This window comes from Anomalospiza imberbis, chromosome 4 (genome assembly GCF_031753505.1).
Source record: "Anomalospiza imberbis isolate Cuckoo-Finch-1a 21T00152 chromosome 4, ASM3175350v1, whole genome shotgun sequence".
Taxonomy (NCBI): Eukaryota; Metazoa; Chordata; class Aves; order Passeriformes; family Viduidae; genus Anomalospiza; species Anomalospiza imberbis.
Window position 1 is genome coordinate 36,175,470 of NC_089684.1, and position 19,795 is coordinate 36,195,264.

The 19,795-nt window shown below is 43.3% G+C and overlaps 1 protein-coding gene and 1 long non-coding RNA gene across 4 annotated transcripts; one reads left to right on the top strand and one right to left on the bottom strand.

Annotated features, from left to right (window-relative positions):
- Positions 1-2,448: 2,448 nt before the first annotated feature.
- On the bottom strand, positions 2,449-4,675 carry LOC137472601 (uncharacterized). The gene is made up of 3 exons (XR_010998295.1): positions 4,440-4,675; positions 3,627-3,693; positions 2,449-2,705 (listed from the first exon to the last, which is right to left on the bottom strand). It is a non-coding gene; the product is annotated as an uncharacterized lncRNA (long non-coding RNA).
- A 182-nt stretch (positions 4,676-4,857) lies between these two features.
- Positions 4,858-10,403, top strand: LOC137472602 (coiled-coil domain-containing protein 81-like). Of its 3 annotated transcripts, none has more exons than XM_068187885.1 (11): positions 4,858-4,943; positions 6,540-6,601; positions 6,753-6,906; positions 7,288-7,544; positions 7,859-7,944; positions 8,315-8,409; positions 8,826-8,931; positions 9,173-9,281; positions 9,433-9,564; positions 9,899-10,041; positions 10,200-10,403. In XM_068187885.1, the coding sequence occupies exons 1-10, from the start codon at positions 4,871-4,873 to the stop codon at positions 10,037-10,039; spliced, it is 1,215 nt and encodes a 404-aa protein (XP_068043986.1). In that variant the 5' UTR covers positions 4,858-4,870; the 3' UTR covers positions 10,040-10,041; positions 10,200-10,403. The 3 variants fall into 3 exon arrangements, with proteins under 3 accessions (XP_068043986.1, XP_068043987.1, XP_068043989.1); XM_068187886.1 differs by having other exon boundaries at positions 10,204-10,403; XM_068187888.1 differs by having other exon boundaries at positions 6,753-6,900; positions 7,285-7,544.
- Positions 10,404-19,795: the final 9,392 nt, after the last annotated feature.

The following is a 19,795-nucleotide window of genomic DNA, read 5'->3' on the forward strand; positions in this document are numbered from 1 at the left end:
AAAATATATGGGAAGTAAAGTAAATAGAAAGCAAGCATGTGTTCCTTTTATTGTATTTTTATGGAGGTTATAACCAGCATTATTTTCCTCCAGATTTAATCTGAGTTCTTATAAGCAGTAACTCTTATGGAGTCAGTATGGACCTGATTCAAAGTTGTTCAAGTAAAATAGCAAGATTTCCAGTGATTTCAGTGTTCTTTTGATCAGTCCCTTAATCTTTTAGAAAATGTTAAGCTTAACAGGACTATTGTATAAATGGTGCTGATGGAATTCTCTTTTGTGCCTAAAGGAGAAGAAGGTGGAGATTTACTAAGTGGTTGTCTGTAAGTACTGTTTTAGTTCATTGTCATTCTGTTCCCTTTCCAGCTGTTTTTGTATATAAAAAGTTAAAGTAAATCCCTTTTTAGAGGTTCACTATTGTGTTAAGGTACTTAAAGTTTAATGTCTTTGTGTCAAAGAGCTTTTATGAAAGAAGATTTATCCAGGCATATCCTGTAATAAACATCTGGAAACTGCAGGGATTGGCCTATGGTGGCTGTATAGCAAGAATACAGTTTAACTAGCTGGCTTTACATCAGCATTAATTTTCCCCTTGTTTTTTTGGGTTTGTTTTGTTTCTTTTTTTGGCTTTTGTTTGTTTTATTTTGTTTTGTTTTATTTTGTCTATTCATTTATTTATTTTTTTTAATCTGAATATATATGTCCTATCTTGGTCAAATGGTCTTAAATAGTCATCTGATTGATACATAGCAGAAATTTCCTCATCTGGGATTGATGCTGGGAGGCCTATATGAAAGCAGATTACATCTCTGCATGATATTCACTGATTAATTGTTTGAAGAGCAAAGTTTCTCATCTCTAAAGACAATTTCCTTTAGTACAAAATATATAGAAAAATGAGTATGTCTAGATTAGTCAAAAGAAATAGCTGCCACAGAGGTAATAGGCATCATTTGTATGTGGGCCAGAAGTTTAATTAGGATTTAGCAAAGCAAAACATTAGAGCTTTAGCCCATCTGATACAAACCAGAAGTGAAAGCCCTTAAACAGTGTGGGAGATGGGGAGAGGGAATTTCAGGTTTTTTACAAAATTGAAAGGGAAAGACAATGAATAGTTTCAGTAGTAATGATGAAGATGGGAAAAATTGCAGAAAATACCATGAAAGAATAAAGAAACAGAAGTTTGCAAAAGTCTCAGAGGGAAAATTCGGTAAGGGAAGTTCTAGCAAATAAGAAGTGGAATATGAAGTAGTAATTCCTTCACTACATTTACAGTCCTGTGAATGAACAAACAAAACCAAAATCCATATTTTGGATGTGATGATGCTGAACAGTAAGGATCTGTAATAGCAAGAGTCAACATCAAAGCTCTCAGATGACAATAGGAGGCTTTAGAAAATAATTTTAAGTGTATGACTTAATCGGTAATTCTTGGAGAATTATTATCACTGACAGTCCAGGAACAGATTAATTGAGTGGAGATCCAGAAACAGAGTTATCCTCTCCCCAGTTTAGCTGCACTTACCTAAAGTGCAGCTTGACTCTTCCAGACGAAATGGGGCTAGGTCAGTCAAGGTGAAAGTGAGCAGAGTGAGTCAGCCCTTCGACAGAGGCACAAACCTGGATTCACACTCAGAATCACAAGGTTGGAAGAGAGCTTTAAGATCATTGAGTCAAACCCATGCCCTAAAACCACCACAACTAAACCATGGCACTCAGTGCCACATCCAGTCTCTTTTTAAACACATCCAGGGATGGTGACTCCACCAATTCCTCAGGCAGACCATTCCAGAACTTTATCACCCTTTCTGTAAAAAACGTTCTCCTGATATCCAGCCTATATTTGCCTTGGCGCAGCTTAAGACTGGGTCCTCTTGCTCTGTCACTTGCTGCCTTCAAGCTTTTGAGCAATGGAAACAGTATTACCATGTGCCAGCAGTGTTTGCTGAAACAAAAAAAAAGGTTTACCAGAAGCACAGCACCACCAGGAGTACCATGGAGAAAATACTGACCAAGGACCCAGGGGAAGCTAGTTCACCTCCGGACCTCATTGTCTCTCACAACTCCCTCTGACTATTCCCCACAGGCCTTCCAGCAAAAGGAAGATTTTAAATGCTTTGAGGAAGAAGGAGAAAAATAAAGATGGAAATGAGAAATGCAAGTGCTTAGAGATACTTGCAGGTATTCACTGTAAGTGCCTTTGTTCAAAAAGTCCACAGCCCTATTTCAGTCTGAAGGAGGAAAAAATTAGCTTCTGACACATTTAAAATTAATTTTATTCTCATTTGTGTGAGAAGATAAATTGTGATGCTTATGAAACTATTTCATTTTAATTGTGTATGTGAAAATATGTTAAGCATACAGGATGGTTAGATTAATCCTTGGAAGTTTTATTTTATTACTCTGTGTATTTCACCTGTACTTCCAATCCATATAACACACATATGATGAAGCTGCTAACAAAGTCTCACTGTATTTCTCTGCTGTCTCACCTCTGTTTTTACTGAAGAGGCCTGCCTTAGGAGGCCATGCTTTCTAAGCCCATAGACTTATTAGCTCAAACTGCTAATAAAGCCAACTAATATTAATGATGGTGTTGGTATGTGGTTCACATTGGGAACAGCAGGATTACTCTTAGAAACAGAGTGGATGCAGTCTTTTGCAGCAGTATGAGCAGGTAGCGGGTTTTCCCAAGTAGGGGTCATCTATAAATAAAATTTCTCAGACCAGAACCATGCAGACTTGTGCATTTTGAAGTTAATCAGTGCTCACATGGAGCCTCTCTTCCCATCATCAATCTTCTAACAGAAAAGGGTGCAGGAAAAACCATGCACAGGCATCATCTAAGTTTTGGTTATGTTTACCCTGTCCAACTTATGGACTCATGCTTTTGTTTATATCCAGAGTCTATACTGGGAGAAGAGGCATTAACAATGCCCTTTTTCCTTTTTCCCAGCATAATTTAGATGGGATTAGGGGTATGCTCAGGTGACTTCCCTGGTCTGAGCATGTGGGGATCTGCCATAATACATGCCTCAGGCTTGATGACTCTAAGTATTTTGATTGCATAGATATATGCTGTAGGATCAAATTCTTAAAAGAATTTCATACTGAAAATCAATTGATCCAGACAACTATTTTCATTAAGGAAAAAAAAAACCCTAAAATACCTGTTTGAAACTGACTGAAACGAAATTTAGTTCTGGTTTTCATAGTTCCTGCAGTTATGTGAAATAGTGGAGTTCAGTTTAATTGATCACGCACAATGTGTTTGCACGTTGCTAATTTCAAAATCCAAGGCTTAATGTTAAAGTTAGAATTTGAATGACCTAAATAGATTAATACAAATTTTTTATATACACCAAATTTTTCACTTGCTATGATGCTAATGCTTAGACACCTTATTTAATGATAGTTAATACAGTGATACTGATTTTGTCCCTGCTGTGTTCATTATTAACCCTAGAAGGCAATAGAAATTTTATTAGAGGATAATATGTCAGTACTGGATATTAATACTGTGCCTGATGATGTTGTGAAAAAAAATGGAGAAGGAGCCTGCAAATATTTGTAAGTTAATTGCCTGACTTGGAAACCACTAACGTACATGAATAACATTTACTCACAGAGACTGTCTAGGTAAATTCAAAATCTGTCCAATGAGTAGTTGTGAAATAAAGCCATAAATCACACCTTTATGGCAAGTTTAAGAAATGTTAATGAGAAGGCACCCTCAAGGTATTATGGAAACTTGAGAAATTTTCATGAACAGTATTTTAAAATCATGTATCATTAAATAAAGGAGCTGGTCAAAGTTTGAAAATAAAGAACCAGAAGTTAAGGTTAGTTTGTCTGTATTAAAAGGAATAAATCTGGAGTGGCCATCAACTCATGGTAGCTATTTACATTCTACCTGATAACAACAGCCACGATGTCCATGTTCCTTCAAACCTGGTACACCAGACTCAGTGGCTGAGTTATACATGCCCACACATGGGTTTTCATTTATTTTTGTGTCTGGCCAGTGTTGGAGCAGAATCAGTGGGTGGGCAATCACCTGAGCCATGAAGGAGCCTGACAGTCAGTTTCATGTGGGAAGCAATGTGAGGACAAATGTTCTTGGGCCTGACTTATGGCTAGGTGAAAATTATCCACCAGGGTTTCAGCTGTGCTTTGTTTACCTGAACAGTGAATTGGGATAATGTCACTAGAGTGAGTAGCAGAAAATGACAATCTGATGGCCAAACAAAATTCCTGTCTCAGAGAAGGTGATTTCTTACATCACCTGCAGATGGTTATCAGTCCCTGTCTGGGGTGGTAAATTGGGGTGCATAGAAGGGGATGAATGTCCTTTGAGTAGGGTTAATTTCTCTTGTGACCTGAGGACCTCTCCAGCCCTATTCTGCATGCTCAAAGCCTTTCAGCACTAATTTCAGCACCTTCTTCGTAGCCAGCCAGGGAGGATGAGTTGAGGTGTGTAGGCAGGACCATCAGTGCAGCAGCCTGGGGTGCCCACTGGGGCTGCCCTGCTAATGCCGAAGCTAAATGTGGGTGAGGCTGTGTGGTGGCAGGTTCCATGCAGTCCTGTGTCCCATGGCATGATGTCACAGTGGAACACCCACAGCGACAGCTCCTGCTCCATACAGTGTCCCTGGACCACTGTCTCCGGAGAAGTCTGGGTGACACCAGGACTGCTGTCACCCGCATTCTGCCACGCAGGTCCTGTCCTGTTGCCAGGAGATGAAAGGAGGCTGTTGGCAGAGCATTGGAGACACTGCTTGAGAAGTGTTGAGGAGCAGGAGAGGAGCAGGGGGGTTTTGTTGCAGGAAAAGCACCTCTTCCCCAGCTGTTGCAGTGCAGCAGGGCAAAGATGCATAAGTACCTGCTTTATAACACTGTGGAGCCAGAGGAGTTCCCAGTCCTCAAGGAGCTCAGCACCATAGGTAAGACCCCAGGGGTCCCTTGCAGGAGCACTGTCAGTGCCAGGATCACATGGAGACAAGCTGTGGAAAGCCTGAAGCTGGAGCCATAGGTGGGACCCTTCTGGAGGGTACAGACTGCTGCAAGGAGAGAGCCCTGCTTTGTTGTGCCTTGGAGCTCAAAGGTGCCTTGGTAGCTGTGATGTCCCACCCTTAAGGAGAAGGCAACACCTAAGATTCATAGATGTGTGTGGTAGAAGTGATGTCTAAAGATCACTTGCTTTTTATATATTTTTTGTGTATAGGTAGGTCTATAGATTACTATTACACAGCTATATAGCTCCCTTTCTCTTAGATTTTAGAATAATAAATTAACCACATAACAGATTCCTGAAATACTGTTTAGTCTTATTTTCAAGAGAACCTAGAAGGACATTTTGTTTTCCAATCAGAATCTGAGAAGACACAACAAGAAGTGGAGCAAAGAAGCCCTGGACCAACTCTGATGGGGCAGTGTCCAAGGAAAAATTACATAACCAACTGCTCTTCTAATTGGACAAAGTTTGTTAGATATGATGATTTGCTAACCTTATAAAATGGTAGAAATCTGATGCCAGGTGTGTCCGTGACCACTGGGACACCTGGAAGCCTCCAAATAAAGGCCTGCTTTTTATTTAACTATTTTAACAGTGTTGCAAGGGTTTTTTTCTCTTATAATATCAGACAACAGCAGGAAACAACAAAAATCAGAGGGTCCACAAAACTCACCAAGTTGTATTTAAAAATTACAGAGTTGGCATGGAAATGTCTATGTTAGTCCCTGACTTACTGCTTTATAAGCACATGGATGTAAGTCCAGGGTCCTGGGGGCTCTGACCAGGCTTGGTAGGGGTACCTTTTATAGATAGGTTTCTTGCTTTCTACAGAAATTAGTTGAAAGAACATTTGCAGTCTGTTCTTTGAAAGAACATTTGCAGTCTGTTCTTTCACACCTTTCAGGAAATGGGTCAGAGGGCTTTGGGTGGTTTTGGTGGTCTTGATTCCCCCTATATCTATGCCCATTTCTTGACCTCTTTCCTGTTCTTGTGCTGTACTGTGTTGTGCTTATCTCCAGGATCTAGAACAAGGATGTTTGTCCCAGAAAAGTTATACTCTGCTTCCACATGGCCCCCTTCCTCTAGCCCCCTTTTTTCCTTCCTGCAGAGTGTTGATACCAACAAACCTTGGTTAGCTCCACAGCCATCCGGCTATTTATTTATTTATTTATTATGTAAATAAATAATATGTATTATATAAGTACATACTGTGTATGTGTTTAGACATACACATTATATCCATCCACAGTAGCCCAGGCCTCCAGGCACAGGTAGTGTCTAAAAGTGGAAATCACCTTTGCAAATTCAGCCTCCCTTTCCTCTCCAGGCCTGTCTTGGACACAGGGCAAGCTTTGAGCCTGAGGGCAGTCAAGAATAAAGCTGGGCAACCCCAGTCAGTGAGAATGCTTATTCACAGCAAGGGAGAGCTTGAGAGCACTCCACTGTCACCTACATGGATAGGAGCATGGGGGATGGTGGCCTGTGCTGACTTCGGAGCATGGTATGGCTTTCATTTGCTTTCCAGAAATCTGCAAAGTCTGGTCTAGAATGTCTTGGCACATCTACAGACAGCTCTTGAAGAAGAAGGTGAGTCTTGCCTCCTGCATGTGCCTCATCCTGCCCCTCTGGGGCTCCGGAGCAAGGCTCAAAGTGCCATCCCCAGCGTTATGCAAGTCATCTGGCAGCCTCCTTACCTTTGGCCAGCCCTGCCAACACTTGCTCTTGCTTGTGTTTTCAGGCAGTGGAGATTGGAGTTGGGAGTTTTGTGGTTGTCCCAACATTTGCCAGTGTGGGAGAGGGCAAAGTTTTGCCTGTTGAGAGGCCTATGTTCATTCTGAGCAAGACTCTGAAGATGTTTTACAACCTTGAGAGTGATGAAACCAAAACTCCTGGTGAGAAGATGGGAGCCTTTCCTTATACAGACCTTGCATTTTGACTCAGTGCCAACACCTCTAACATAGCAAAGACTCTTCCAACCTGCAAAGTACTGAGTGTGGGCACAGGTGTGATATGCCAGCACCCTGCTCCTCCCTGTGGAGCCAGTCTCATTTGCTCAGCTCCTGTGTGCTCCATCTGGTTGCTCACAGCAGGAGGCAGAGCTTTGCTTGGCCTTTCCTCCTGTCCACTCTGTCCATTCTGGAGATGCGGATGAAGCAGAAAGGGGGGCACTGTCTGGCAGTGTTGCCTGAGAGCTGGGTGCTGATGACCTCTAGCTTCTGAGTTGGCTGAAATGGTGGTGAGAGAGATGCCGTTACTTTGTATTTGTTCACTAGATGAGACACCTGTTGTTCAGCCAGACTTTGAAGAGATCACTGCAAACACCCACTTTCGCCAGGAAATTGTGGAGCAGTGTGTACAGGAGACCCTGCTTTGCTTTGCTGGAGCCCTCCGAGACAACAAAGAGGTGGAATTCACGTTCAGGGGCATCGGTATCCTTGCTGTGCGAACAAAAGTGGTCAGCATGACCTTCTTCGATAGCTGCCTACTGGAGATGGATACAACAGGAAACATGCTGAAAGCCCTTCTCGAGGTGAGCTTGTCATTTCTGTGGGATTCCTCCTCGCGGCTTTGTGGCAATGCGCTGTCAAAACATTCCAGCTGCCTTGTCTGGGCTGTTGTCACCTGCCTTGCCACTCAGCCTAGGCACACTCCTAGTGAGCTAGTCCAAGTCTCAGGAGTGCCTCAGCCCTTTTGAGGGAGGGGCTAATGACATCAAGGGAGAAGGTGTGTGAGGCTTTCTGAGAAGCAGCCTTTGTGTCTTTGTGCACCCAGGTGGTTTGCTGCCATTCTGAGCAACCAGCACATGTTCTGGATTTCTGCTGATCTACTGCTGTTCCCTTCCAGGACCCCAACATGATGACCATTGTTGCCTTTCCAGGCCAAAACAATTTTAGTCGGGTCAGTCAAGATGAGGTTGTCATGCTGCCAAGGTGAGCAGGATGGCTGCTACAACACTCACCTCGTCAAGCACCTGCTCAGACACTGTTTTGGGGCTACCCTCCTGCCAAGGCTCCTTTCCAAACTTGGAAGGCTCCTGCCAAACTTGGGCAAGTGCAGCCATTTTACAGGAGAGCTTCCCTCTCTACTGCTCACTCCTTCCTGGCTTTGGAGGTTGCAGACGAAGTGGCCATTCTGCTTTCAATGTGTCCCAAGAGAGGCAAGAGGGTCTGTGCAGGCAGCAAGGACAGCATGTGCATTCTGTGCTCCAAGGATTAGGCAGTACCCCCCCCAAAATGTGTGTCAGCCTCCAAGAAATCGTGCTGCCCCAGCTTTACTCAGCTGGTGCCTTCTTGTTTCCAGTTTTGTAGCCAAGACCCCGCACCAGCCATTGGCCCCGCTGGTTTCCCTGAAGCCCAGAAGAGAGTCAGCACCTTGGGGTGGGGGCTGTCGCAGAGGTATGTCCCAGCTGAGTGCTGGCAGGGATCATGTGTCGTCTGAGGTCACTGTAGGGGAATCTTTTCTGGAAGAGGCTTTGAGCTGTGGGGAGCACCTACAACCCAATTTCCCCAGCAGGCCCCTGGGATTCCTCAGTACCTCCCAGGTCTTCTCACTGGTGGGTCCCTTCTGCTGGAAAGGTATAAGAGGGAGATGAGAAAAACCATGCCCAGGGGCGGTGGGTGGCTTGGTGGGAGTTCAGTTCTGGAGCAAATCCAGTGTGGGCAAAAGAAAAGGGCCTGCCTGGAACTGTGACTCCTAGGAGTGGCAAGGATTTTCAGTAAGCCTTGTGTAGCATGACTATGCAGCTCTGCCACCCGTGCTGTCTCACATGACCTCAAAGATTGTGTGCTCTTCTCTTGCCTCCTGTTTGTAGTAAGTGTGCTGGATCCAGTGTTCCTGGCTCGGCGGAGGGTTTCTCAGGCCAGTCAGCAGTCGATGGACATGGATCACACTAGAGACAAGGAAGGTGGCCACGGCGGGTGAGCCTTGTAGAGGAGTGGTGTGGCTGAGGGCACATCCTCATTATCACTTGATAATGGGTGATGATTACCTTGTCTGGAGTGCGTGTGCTGATGCCAAACAACCCTGGAGATACTGTCCTGCTGGACACATGGTCCTTCTACTGAACTGCTGGATGGTGTCAGAGGACAGGCTGCAATCCCACAGATGCAAGCTCACACTTGGCTCCCACAAGCTCAGACTGCTGGCTGTCCTTTTTAGGTACCTGCCTGTAATCCAGGAGAAGACCCAGATGATGCTGAAGCACCCCATATCTGCAGTTCAGCAGGGGTTGAAGGTCTCTGCAAGTACTTCCCGGCCCTCAAAAGCGGTAGGTATATCCTAGGGTTTTACCAATCCTGTGTCATGGCTTGGGCTCTGGGCCAGGGCAGGAGAGGCAGCAAGAGCTGCACATGGTCCCAGCCCTCCTGCCCTGCCCAAGCTCGAGGTGGCTAACGCTGCATGTGTGGCATGGCCTTCAGAGGAGGCACCCCCTCTACACTGAGAAGGAAGAAAGAGAGCTCCAGCTGCTGCTGGTATCCAAGCGCCGTGAGGTGGAAGCTGAAGTGTATCGCAAATACTTTGGAAACCGAGCGATCGCTGAACGAGGACAGGTATGGCATGCCCCGCACAGCCCCCAGGAAAAGGACATTTTGCCTTTCTGCTCAGTGTCAGGGAAGCAGGGAAGGTGTCGTAGCACAGCAGTGGTGCCATGGCTGGGGGCTGGACAGGGGTCTTCTGTCTGCCCGCTACCCTGCAGGAGGAATTGTCCCTGAGGCTCCACGCTGGAGCGTGCAGCCAGCTGTGTCACGGGCTGTTTGCTTTGTGCCCTCTCTGCCTCATGAGCCCTGAGCCAGGCCTTGCAAGGCATGCACTTTGGCTGGAGCTTTGAGAGGAGCCCCAGCTATTGATGGCAGTGCTTTAGGGGAGCCTCATCTGCCTTTGCAGACCTCCTGCCCCTACGTGTTTGAGGATCCTTATTGCCCTTCCCACCTCTTGAGAAAGGCCTACGCCAAGAAGCTGAAGGAGATGGGGCAGAGCGTCTCGGAGGGGCAGGCAGAGTCTCAGTTCTCCAGGAAAGTACTGTAAGAGTAAGTGAGGTGGAGCCAGGGCCCACAACAGGCTCTCTAGAGCAGCGGGATGGCCTCGGCAGCACTGCCAGCGACTACCAGCCTGAGCCAGGCGTAGGGGCGTTGGGAGCCCTTCTGCCCAGCCACAGAACTGAGGGACTTTCTTCTGTTTCCTTCAGCAAGGGTGTGCAGATGGGTCTGTTGGAACGCTGAGGAGAAGGCCCAGCAACTGCCAGCCCTACCAAGAAGCTGCAAGCAGCCCTGAAGAGGCTGTTGTCACAGCATTCATCCTTTCCAACAGGAGAGCTGCCAGGAATGGGTGGCAGGGGCAAGAACTGCCTTAGCTAAGGAGCATGTGCCAAATAAAGGTTGCTGGCATCTGAGCTACGCTGGAGTGACCGTGCTGATGCCTTCATTGCCTTTCTTTGTAGCTAAGGGGCTGGGAGAGCCTCCTGCAGACCTGTGGTCAAAGAGCAAATGAGCTGCAGGTACCTGGCCCAGCCAAGCAATCATGACAGGCTGTGGGACTGAAAAAGTGGTGTCCTTTCCAGGGTAAAGAGCATGGGGGCTGCAGAGGCCTGTGGCTGGTCATGGGACTGTCAGGGCAGGTTTGATCTGGCAAAAGCAAACAGTGGGCTTGATGCTACTTGAAGAGCTACCCTTGCACAGAGAAATATGCTTCAGTGAAGACACTCCTTAGTTTAGTCCATGGCTGACCCTCAGGAACCATACAGTGGCCTTCTTAGGAGAAAGCTTATTCATTTCAGGAGGAGAGAAACTTTTGAAAGTGGGAAACTCCTTTTTTTTGTGGCAAGGTAAACTACAGCATGAACAAGGAAGCCACAACCTGGAAAGGTAAAAGAGCACTAGCAGCAGCATATGCAACTATGCCAGACCCTGTCAGACCCTGGGGTCTCCACTGGGACTGCTACTGCTGAATGTCATCTTTCTTAATACCATAGCTAGTGAGATTAAATGCAGCCTCAGCACATTTGCAGGTCTCTTGGGAGCAGGAGCCAGGCTGGCAGTTTTGGAGGTAGATCTTCACTCTGCAGACTTTATTACAGGACTTATCCAGGGACAGAGCAGACAGAAAACCTTTTTGGCTTCCTCTCCAGGTTCCCAGGCCTCCCAAAACATAATTTCCTGTCTCTGCTACTATCTGGCAGCATATCCACAGAAGCTGGTCTGTAGCTAGCAGTCTCTGGTGGCATTAGCAGCTGGCTTGACAGGGACAGAGGTGACACAGGGTTGTGAGGGCAGGCTTAGGTGTTTGAAGTCACATTGCATTTTGATTGCAAACATAGGTGATTAATTGGTTATGTGTGTCATTTTTCTTCTTTTTTTTTTTTTTTTTTTTTTAATTACCTGGGGCACCATTTCTGTTGAGAGGCTGAGGGGAGCAGGAGGTATTGGGCAGAGGTGAACTGCTTCAGCAAACAGAAGCTCAGAAAAAAAGCAGTGGGACTGGGGAGGTGAGAGCATTTTCCTAAACCTGCCCTGCCTTGCAGAGGGAGCTTGGCCCCCAGGCAGGATTCACTGGCACTGGAGAGAGGTGGCTTCCTGCCCTTCCCTGCCCTTCCCTGTCCTCTAGGAGTGCAAGCCACCAGTTGGGAAGAAGACCTGTAAAAGAGCACTGGCAGCAGCAGCTCCTCAGACCCACCTTTCATAGCTGAGGAAGGACACTTCAGTCGGGCCAGATCCCATTCATGAACCTCCATCAGCTATGTGGTCTTGTGTACCAGTCACAGCTGATTTACAATAGTGGTGTGAAAGACACCACTTGTGTTTGTGTTCAGCTAACACAAGCTGTTTCAGGTTTGTGTTCAGCTAAAATGATGGACAAGGTGTAAGGGCTGGCCATTTGCCTGCTGCTATCAGTAAGTGTGCTTTGTAGAGTTTTAAAGTGTAAAGATGGCCAGATTTGTCAGTTTGCTAAACCTTTTAGCATAGTGCACCCAAATTCCTCAAGTGATTTGTTGATATGTATTGTGTATATGTGATATGTATTAATTTTCAGCAAAGAGGAGCAGCCAGAAGGAGTAGAAGAAAGCTAGTGTATTTAGAGTTATTTTCACTCTTGTACCTTGAAAAAGAAATCTGTAGGACCATAAGAGTATCTTAGCTATCTTAGCCAGTTTTTGCTTGAAGATGCTGTGGATGATTTAAAGTAAGATAAAGGTGTGATATTTGACTGTCAAATTAAGGGCAAATACTTCAGCATTGTGGTTTAAAATTGATACCTGCTCCCACAAAACTGAGGCAGGGCTTTAAAGTGAGCTGTGTGTTTAGCCAGAAGTCCAAGAAGGACTAATAGCCTTTGGAATGCCTTGGGAAGGTACAACGCTCACTTTGGTGGAATTTAGTGTAGCAAGTTGCTGGTGAAACAGGTTTTGCTTTGATTAGCATTTTGTTTCTGATGATCAGCTCCTCGCTAGGGAGCACAGATTCTCAGACCTTGGCCTTTAAAATGTTGAACTGGCCTTTCAGAAAGGTGCATGCTCATATATTATTCTGCTTTCAAACAGCTAATGTATAATTAGCATGCTTACATTATTGGCTGTTGGCTTTTCATGTCAAGTGACTGAATTATTGCCTAAGAATGTTATGTGCTCACCTAAACAGAAGCCTTGTAGAGTTAAAAGGCAGGCATTCTTTCAAGATGTGATTGCATTTTTTAAAAAAGTAGTCCATTACCAATAGAATATGGAGCAGTAACCTTTGCTCCTAAACATAGACAGTAATCTAACCAGAGATGTAAAAACAGACTTCTTGAACAACTGGTGAAACTTCTAATCCTTCTGGGGAAATTATTGTGTGTTAATTAAGAGCCAGGATTCCATGAGGCTTATTAGCTGTCTAGCTGGATCTGAGAAGCAGAAGGTTGAGCAGAGTTGAACTAAAATTTAGAACTGTTAATTAGTCTGCTTTCTTTCTAGTCTCCTTTCTATTTTCCTGGTTTTGGTTTGTGTAGCACACTTTGAATGACCCGTGAGAAGCTACTGCTACTGTGCTTCTGACATGATAGCTCCCAATTGTAAATGCTGTGCTTTTCTAGCTGTGAAAGAATAAAGCTTTAAAAGAGCTTGGCTGCCCTTAGCTACAAGCTGGCTTGTTATGGATGAAGAAATGACAGAAAGTGGAAAAAGCAGGCTGGCTAATCTTGTTAAATTGGCTGAGTAATGTTGCATTCACAATATGTGAACTCCATGCTGCAAGGCACAGATGCTTTAATAAACTTCAGATGACCTGTCTTACTTTAGCACTCTTTACAGGGCTCAGAAAATATTTGATAGGTGCATGGAAACCTAAAAACGAAACCGCCTTCCTTACAGACCTCTGTTTTGGGAGTTACAGATATGGGACTTTGTGACTGTGCAAAGGTTGCGCTTCCCTGAGGCGTGCCTGGGCAAGATAAGGAGGGAAAGGTAAAACCTGAAACCTGTTTTATTAGGTTCAAAAGTTTGTTAAACAGCAATGTGAACTGTTTCCTGATTTTTTCACTTGGATATTATGAGTTGGTTTACATTTTGGTGGGGTGGGGTGAGGGGTACGCTAGCATACAGTGCAAAGCTTCCAGGGATTCTGATATGATGTGAGATGAACTGAACAAAACAGCTGCTATTTAACCTCAATAGCCCCTCAGAGCCCCAGTGAAACAATTTTGAGCCTGATGAGTAGGAATGATTTGAAGGTCTATTGTAACAGAATTCTACTGGAATTCTATCTGTTAATTTGTTAATTAGACTTGTCAGAGTCTGCTTTGTATTTCTTACAATGACTACCACTTCATTCTAGGGGTGTAGTTAAGCCCTTGAGCTAATTTGACTTCTGGCTTCAGTCCTTTTATATTTAATGTCCCACTTTTAGATGTTTTGTTGTTCTACTCACTGCAATGTTTGTATCTTCCTTTCAGTTTGTAGTGTGTCTCAACTAAGACATTTGCATCAATATAAATGCATTTGCCTAATACAGATGCACTGCAAAAGGGAATATGCATCAGAATGATTAATCCTGGTAACTTAAATGGGTTCACACCAGTAAGGTGTGCCTGTATTTTAGTTCAGAAATTTGGTGGGTAGAGGCCAAGTGAAAAAGGGTATTAAGTGTGATGTAGATAGCCCTCGAGTTATAAATGGAAATAGTACTTGGATCTGTAAAAATGTTCTAATCATGCAGATTAGAGTACTTGTGCTGTATGATTACAGCCATATTGTACCAAGCGTTTGAGGGTGATGGGTTTTTTTCTCATATCTTTAGTTATTTCCCCACTCCTTTAAAATATATGTTTGTTTGTTTGTTTGTTTGTTTTTATTAAGAGTAGCCTAAGAATATCTCTTAAATCTAAATTTGAGGAGCCCCTGAAACAATCAGATGCCTGGTCCTAAATGCAAGTGTATAGGTGTGCATTAGTAAGAATCCCAAAAGCTGTTACAGAGAGCACTTACTGTGTTATTCTTTTGGCAGTGTTTGAATTTTTCCACTACTAAATCTTGGGCTTGTTTCTTGTTACTACAGTAGCTTTTCTGTCAAATACACTGCACAGCATTCTGATCTGACACCCACTTGGCAAGAGTTGCTTGCTTGGAACTAAACTACATATCTCTAGTTTAATTTTGAAGTTAAAGGTTTGTTTTATAAAGGGTGATCCTTAGTCATATGCAGATAAGTGTCTTAAGTGGTGTTGTTTTGGACAACTAAATCCTCTTGTCTTTAATAGAGGAAGAAAACTACCTTTTAAAAATATTAGTGGACTTATAAGTCCAAGCATCTTTTAGTGATTGTGATTTGGAGAATATATCAGGATGGAAAGAGTTCAGCTCTAAGGCACCTCACCTAACCCTGTTTGCTTGACAAACATCTGTGCATGTATGCCCTACTGCTTACTTTGTAGGATCTTTTTTTGCTAACTTCCTGTTATGCTTTACCCTCTGAAAAACTGACACTGAACTTTCTGACATTTTCGATCTCAGGAGTTTCTCAGCATTGTTGGAATTGCCGGGATATAATTTATTCCCATTTTCCAGTTACAGGCTCTTTTATACAAAGTGTAACTGCAGGCAAAGGTACTGCATTGTTTAGAACTGATGCAGTGAGAACAGCACATTGGTAGGGGCAATGCATACTGACAAAGGTAGTTTTAAGACTACAGCTGGGTCAACAAATAAAGCTGCAATAAATTTTAATGTTTTGAAGAAACACCTTTATAGTGGTAACAGCTGAACTGTAGATCTTGGGAGGAAGCAGATGGTTAGTTTAAAAGATGGCAAAAAAAGATTATTTTAACACTGCAGGGGGAAAAAAAGTTATTTTTGAGAAAAATACTAATAACATGAATGCCTGGTATTGTAAGGCACCATTTAGAATGTGTACAGTTACTTACCAGAATGTAACAAGTGTAGACCTGAATATGGAATGGGTCTGTAAAACCTTTGGGATGATCTTGAGAAAGACAGAGTAGGTCAGTGTCTTGTTTTTCTGTTATTTTATAGTCCCCTACATTGCAGGATAAGCTTGGCAGCTCATTTGGGTGATAGCTGATGTACTTAGTGAAGAGCTATAGAAAACCATGCACATCTCTATAGATGGAGATACTGCTTCTGCAATCACAGAATCATATGGTAAAATGGTTTGGGTTGGGAAGGGTCTTAAATATCTTGTAATTCCAACCCCCTGCCATGGGCAGGAACACCTTGCACTGGACCAGGTTTCTCAGAGCACTATCCAACATGTCCTTGAACACTTCTAGAGATGGGGCATCCACAGCTTTTCTGGACAACCTGTTAAGAGCCTCAACAACCTCACAAGCAAAGAATTTCTTCCTAATAATTAATCTAAACCTACCCTTTTCCAGCTTTAAGCCATTCCCCCTTGTCCTGCCACTGCATGCCCTTGCAAAAAGTCCCTCCAGCTCTCTTAGCCTCTTTGGGTACTGGAAAGTGCTCTAAGATCTCCCCAGAGCCTTCTCTTCTCCAGGCTGAAAACTCACAACTCTGACTTCATTGGAGAGGTGCTCTGGCCTTGTGAGCATCTTGCTGTTGCAAACTTCCATTCTGCATTATTGCCTCCCTTTCCCTAATGTATGTGCTTGGGAGGAGTTTATGCCTGTTTGGCTGTAGGTCTAGCTGCAGACTATGCTTTGAACCATCTAATTATTTCTCAGTCTTCCTGAGGTTCCACTGCCTTCTCACTGCCCCATGCAGCTCAGCCACCTACAGATTCTCCACCTGGGCCCAACTTTGCAGGCAGGTTTGCTGCCTCTCCCTGCCCCAGGAAAAGGGTCTCAGTGAGGTCTGCTCTGTAGCCTCTCTCCTCTACAGCTCTCTCTGAGTGCAGGCATTGACCACAGGAAGGGTACATGGTACACATTTCCCCACTGCTTCAGCCACTCTGGGTGAGCTGGTCTGGAATTGGTGTCCCCCCTGCTCAGTGAAGCCCCTGTGTGCCCCCATCCCTGCCCTACTGTGGGACAGCCCTGCCCCAAAGCAGTTCACCTCAGCAAGGGACCAAATTCTGATTCCGCTCGAGGCTGAGCTTCCTTCAAGGATCTGGAAGGAGCCGTATCAAAAGAACACTATAAAACCAAACTCCTCTAGGTTAAAGTGGGTAAAGAAACATGAGGCTTGCTCTCCACACCTCTCTTACCCACTTTAGCTAACTGCAGTGGAAAAAAGTGTACCTTCAAAGAGGGTATTAGCACAAGAATCTAGACTGACTGTGAGTGTCCTATTCAAAAACTTGCCAAAGACACTGTGACCTTATTTCCGAAGCCTTGGTGTGTTATTAATTTGCTTGGGATTGTACCCTGTAATTCTCTCTGCTGAAGCAAGCTGAATTTCTGACTCTTTCCCAGCAAATTGAAAGTGCCCTTTCAGGATGTAAGGTAAGGATTGACCCTGTCTACTTTTCAGGCAGCAAAGAGAAAGACAATAAGTTTCATGAGGTAGCTTTTGAGTTTGGGTTGCAGCATTACCCATATGAAAACCCCATATTTATCTGAAGAGGTGGCCTCCGCTTTCTCAGTGTGGAACATAACAGTGTTGGGCGCCCCTCTGTCACATAGGGAGTATTTTAGAAATCTCTCTGCTAAAAGAAGGAGATTAGGACATGGAAGCACACCTTTGTGAACAGCTCTGTAGGGTGTAACCAAACTTAAAAATGCTCTTCCTGGAAAGAAAGCAGAGAAATCATTACAGGTTTGGTATTCAGAATAACTGAACCTGGGTGACCTAACACTTTTTTAACTCTTGCAAGCTGAAGTCAAATGAATTATAAACCTGGAAATCCTGTTAAGCTGTTTGCTTTCTAATGATTAAATGGCTTAAAGGTTTTAGAGAAATCAGGAATTTGTGAAGTACAAGTCCCCAGTGTTTTACACTGTAGTTAAAAAAGCTATATCTCTATCCCATTTCAGACCAGATGACAGATATATTTAGCCTTTGTGCCTTCATGCTAGTGCATATGAATGTGTATATAATATTCAAAATATGTGTCCAATAAAAATTGAATTTCAGTTAATATCTGCATTAAAATCATGGATCCATGATTGAAAAATTGTTCACCTTTCTTTCCTGTCCTAGAAGATGTACAGAAGAGAGCCAGTGATGATATGTTGTCAAGGTAAAATGACTTTGCTCAGAAAAGGGGAATATTCGGAGTTCCTATTTCAATGAATAACATCACTGGAATGTTCACCCCATCAGGCAGCTCTGGAAAACAAGATTTCAGAAGGTCATCAGCTCGTGTTTGTAACCTTGCTGCCATTTGTCTGGTAGGATCTCTCTTCCTTGTAAACCTGAATGCATTTATTAGGATTGCAAGGAAGAAAAAGTCTGAAGAGAATATTAAAATACTTGCTATTGTGCCAGGAAGAAATTATTTGTTTCGGCAAATAGTGGAGTCCACAGAGCTGTTGAAATGAAAGGTCATTTTTAGACTGTAGAAGCAATTAGGATATTCTTGTGAAAGAAAAGAGGAGAGATGTCTGTGTGGGGAAGTGAACATTGTTTCTGTTGTCCTTGCAAAGAATCAAAACATTTAAAAGTTAACTTTTAATTTATTTTTTTAACGTATAATAACCAAACACAGTGTTCAAGCAATCCTCCAGACAGACACAACTGGGGCTTTTTTAGCTGCAGTTTTTTTAGCTGAGTTTGGAGAAAGAGGCAGGATGAATGTAAATGCTCTTGTTTTATCTATCAAGTTGATATGAAGTTCACTAAGGCTATTTTTGACTGTGAGGGACTTCTCGAATTGAAGAAGATAAGACACCCCACTTGTACTCTGTTTTAGGACTAGAACTTAAAATTGCAGTGGAGAAAACAGATATAACTGTTGTGCCCAATTTACTTTAATAGGACTGTGCAGTTGTAGAAGTCTGGTCTTTTGCTGTCTGTGGCAGGAAAAATCTCAAAAATGTTCTTTGGAAAGTATTAAGTTTCCAAGGAAGAAATAAAACTTGGTTGTTCTTTTGGTTCACTTATTTTCTCATATATATTTATACGTTATTTCTAAGAGTGTAGGAAAAGTTTTTCAGATAAGAATTGTTGATTATAAATTGATGCTTTTAAGAGAGAGAAATGAAATTAATGCTATCCTTTTTCCCCATATAGGTGTATGAGGTATGCCTGTCCATATCAGGGGATTTGGGACAAGATGATCTTTAAGGTCCCTTCCAACCCAAACTGTTCAATGATATCTGACAGGAGCAACCATGGTTCTATAGAGAATATCTCACATATGTTTATTCTCCTAAAAGCCCCTTTTGGACCTAATTTCTTGTAATCTGCTTTTTATCAGTGAACAAGGGAGAAACGTGCCAGGAAACTCAACCAAAGCAAATTTCTTTCTCAACTTTGCAATGAAGTTCAAATTTAACAAGAGAATGGCCAAATGCTGTTCTAGTGTATATCACCTCTTTAAACAACAACAATTTGAGCCCATTAGAAAAGTCTTCTTAAGCTTATCTGGGGGAGCAGTGGGTGTCCCTAAAAAGGGTTCAAGATAGTGAAATTTGGCAGTTAGGCACCAAAATCTTCCTCTGAGAAATTTAGTGGTACACAGTGGTAGGGGATATGTTGACATCTGGTGTTGTTGATATATTCAAATTCAAAAGAACATGGGCAGAAATCAACGAGACTGTTGATTTCATTGTATTAATAGCACTTGCAGGAAAAAAAAAATCAATGAAATAAAAATGGATGCTAGTTGAAGCACTTCACTTCTTTGTTTATTCATCTGCAGGTGAACAACCTGCTGTTATATCTATTTCCTAGATGCTGTTGCCTTAGATTTATTGATACTCTCACAAAGGGGTATACCAGAAACCTTGTAATCTCGGAACAGTTTATGCTTGAGTCAAGTTTTATATGGATAAATGTGGGTGTTTGGGGTGGGAGAGACAAGTTTCATGAACAGTGCTGGGAAGGGTGGTTTCTGAAGGTGCTTGCATTGCCTCCATGGATATGGGTCATGTGGAATTAAGCAGTCTCACCCACACTCTGTGGAAGATCATCAGCAGCTTCTTTCTTTTCTTTGAAATGTAAATCATCAGTGTCTCAACCACCTGAATACTAAACCCTGCAGATCAAATGAGTGTAATGCTAGATTCTCTTTAAGTAACCTGTCTTCTGAAGAGTGCTGTTTTGTTTTATTTTCCTCACCATATACTACTCTTTCTGCTGTATCTTGATTTATCCTTTCCAAACTTGTGTTGGTGAAACCTGACAGTCCTGAAAAAGCTTTATTTTGTTAGTAGGTTTTTGTGGGCACACTA

Bases quoted from the DNA above. Each gene is read 5' to 3' on its own strand.
- LOC137472602 (XM_068187885.1), top strand. From the start codon at position 4,871: ATGCATAAGTACCTGCTTTATAACACTGTGGAGCCAGAGGAGTTCCCA. The intron at 6,907-7,287 runs GTGAGAAGATGG...TTTGTTCACTAG, and splicing joins TGATGAAACCAAAACTCCTG to ATGAGACACCTGTTGTTCAG. The intron at 7,945-8,314 runs GTGAGCAGGATG...TCTTGTTTCCAG, and splicing joins GAGGTTGTCATGCTGCCAAG to TTTTGTAGCCAAGACCCCGC.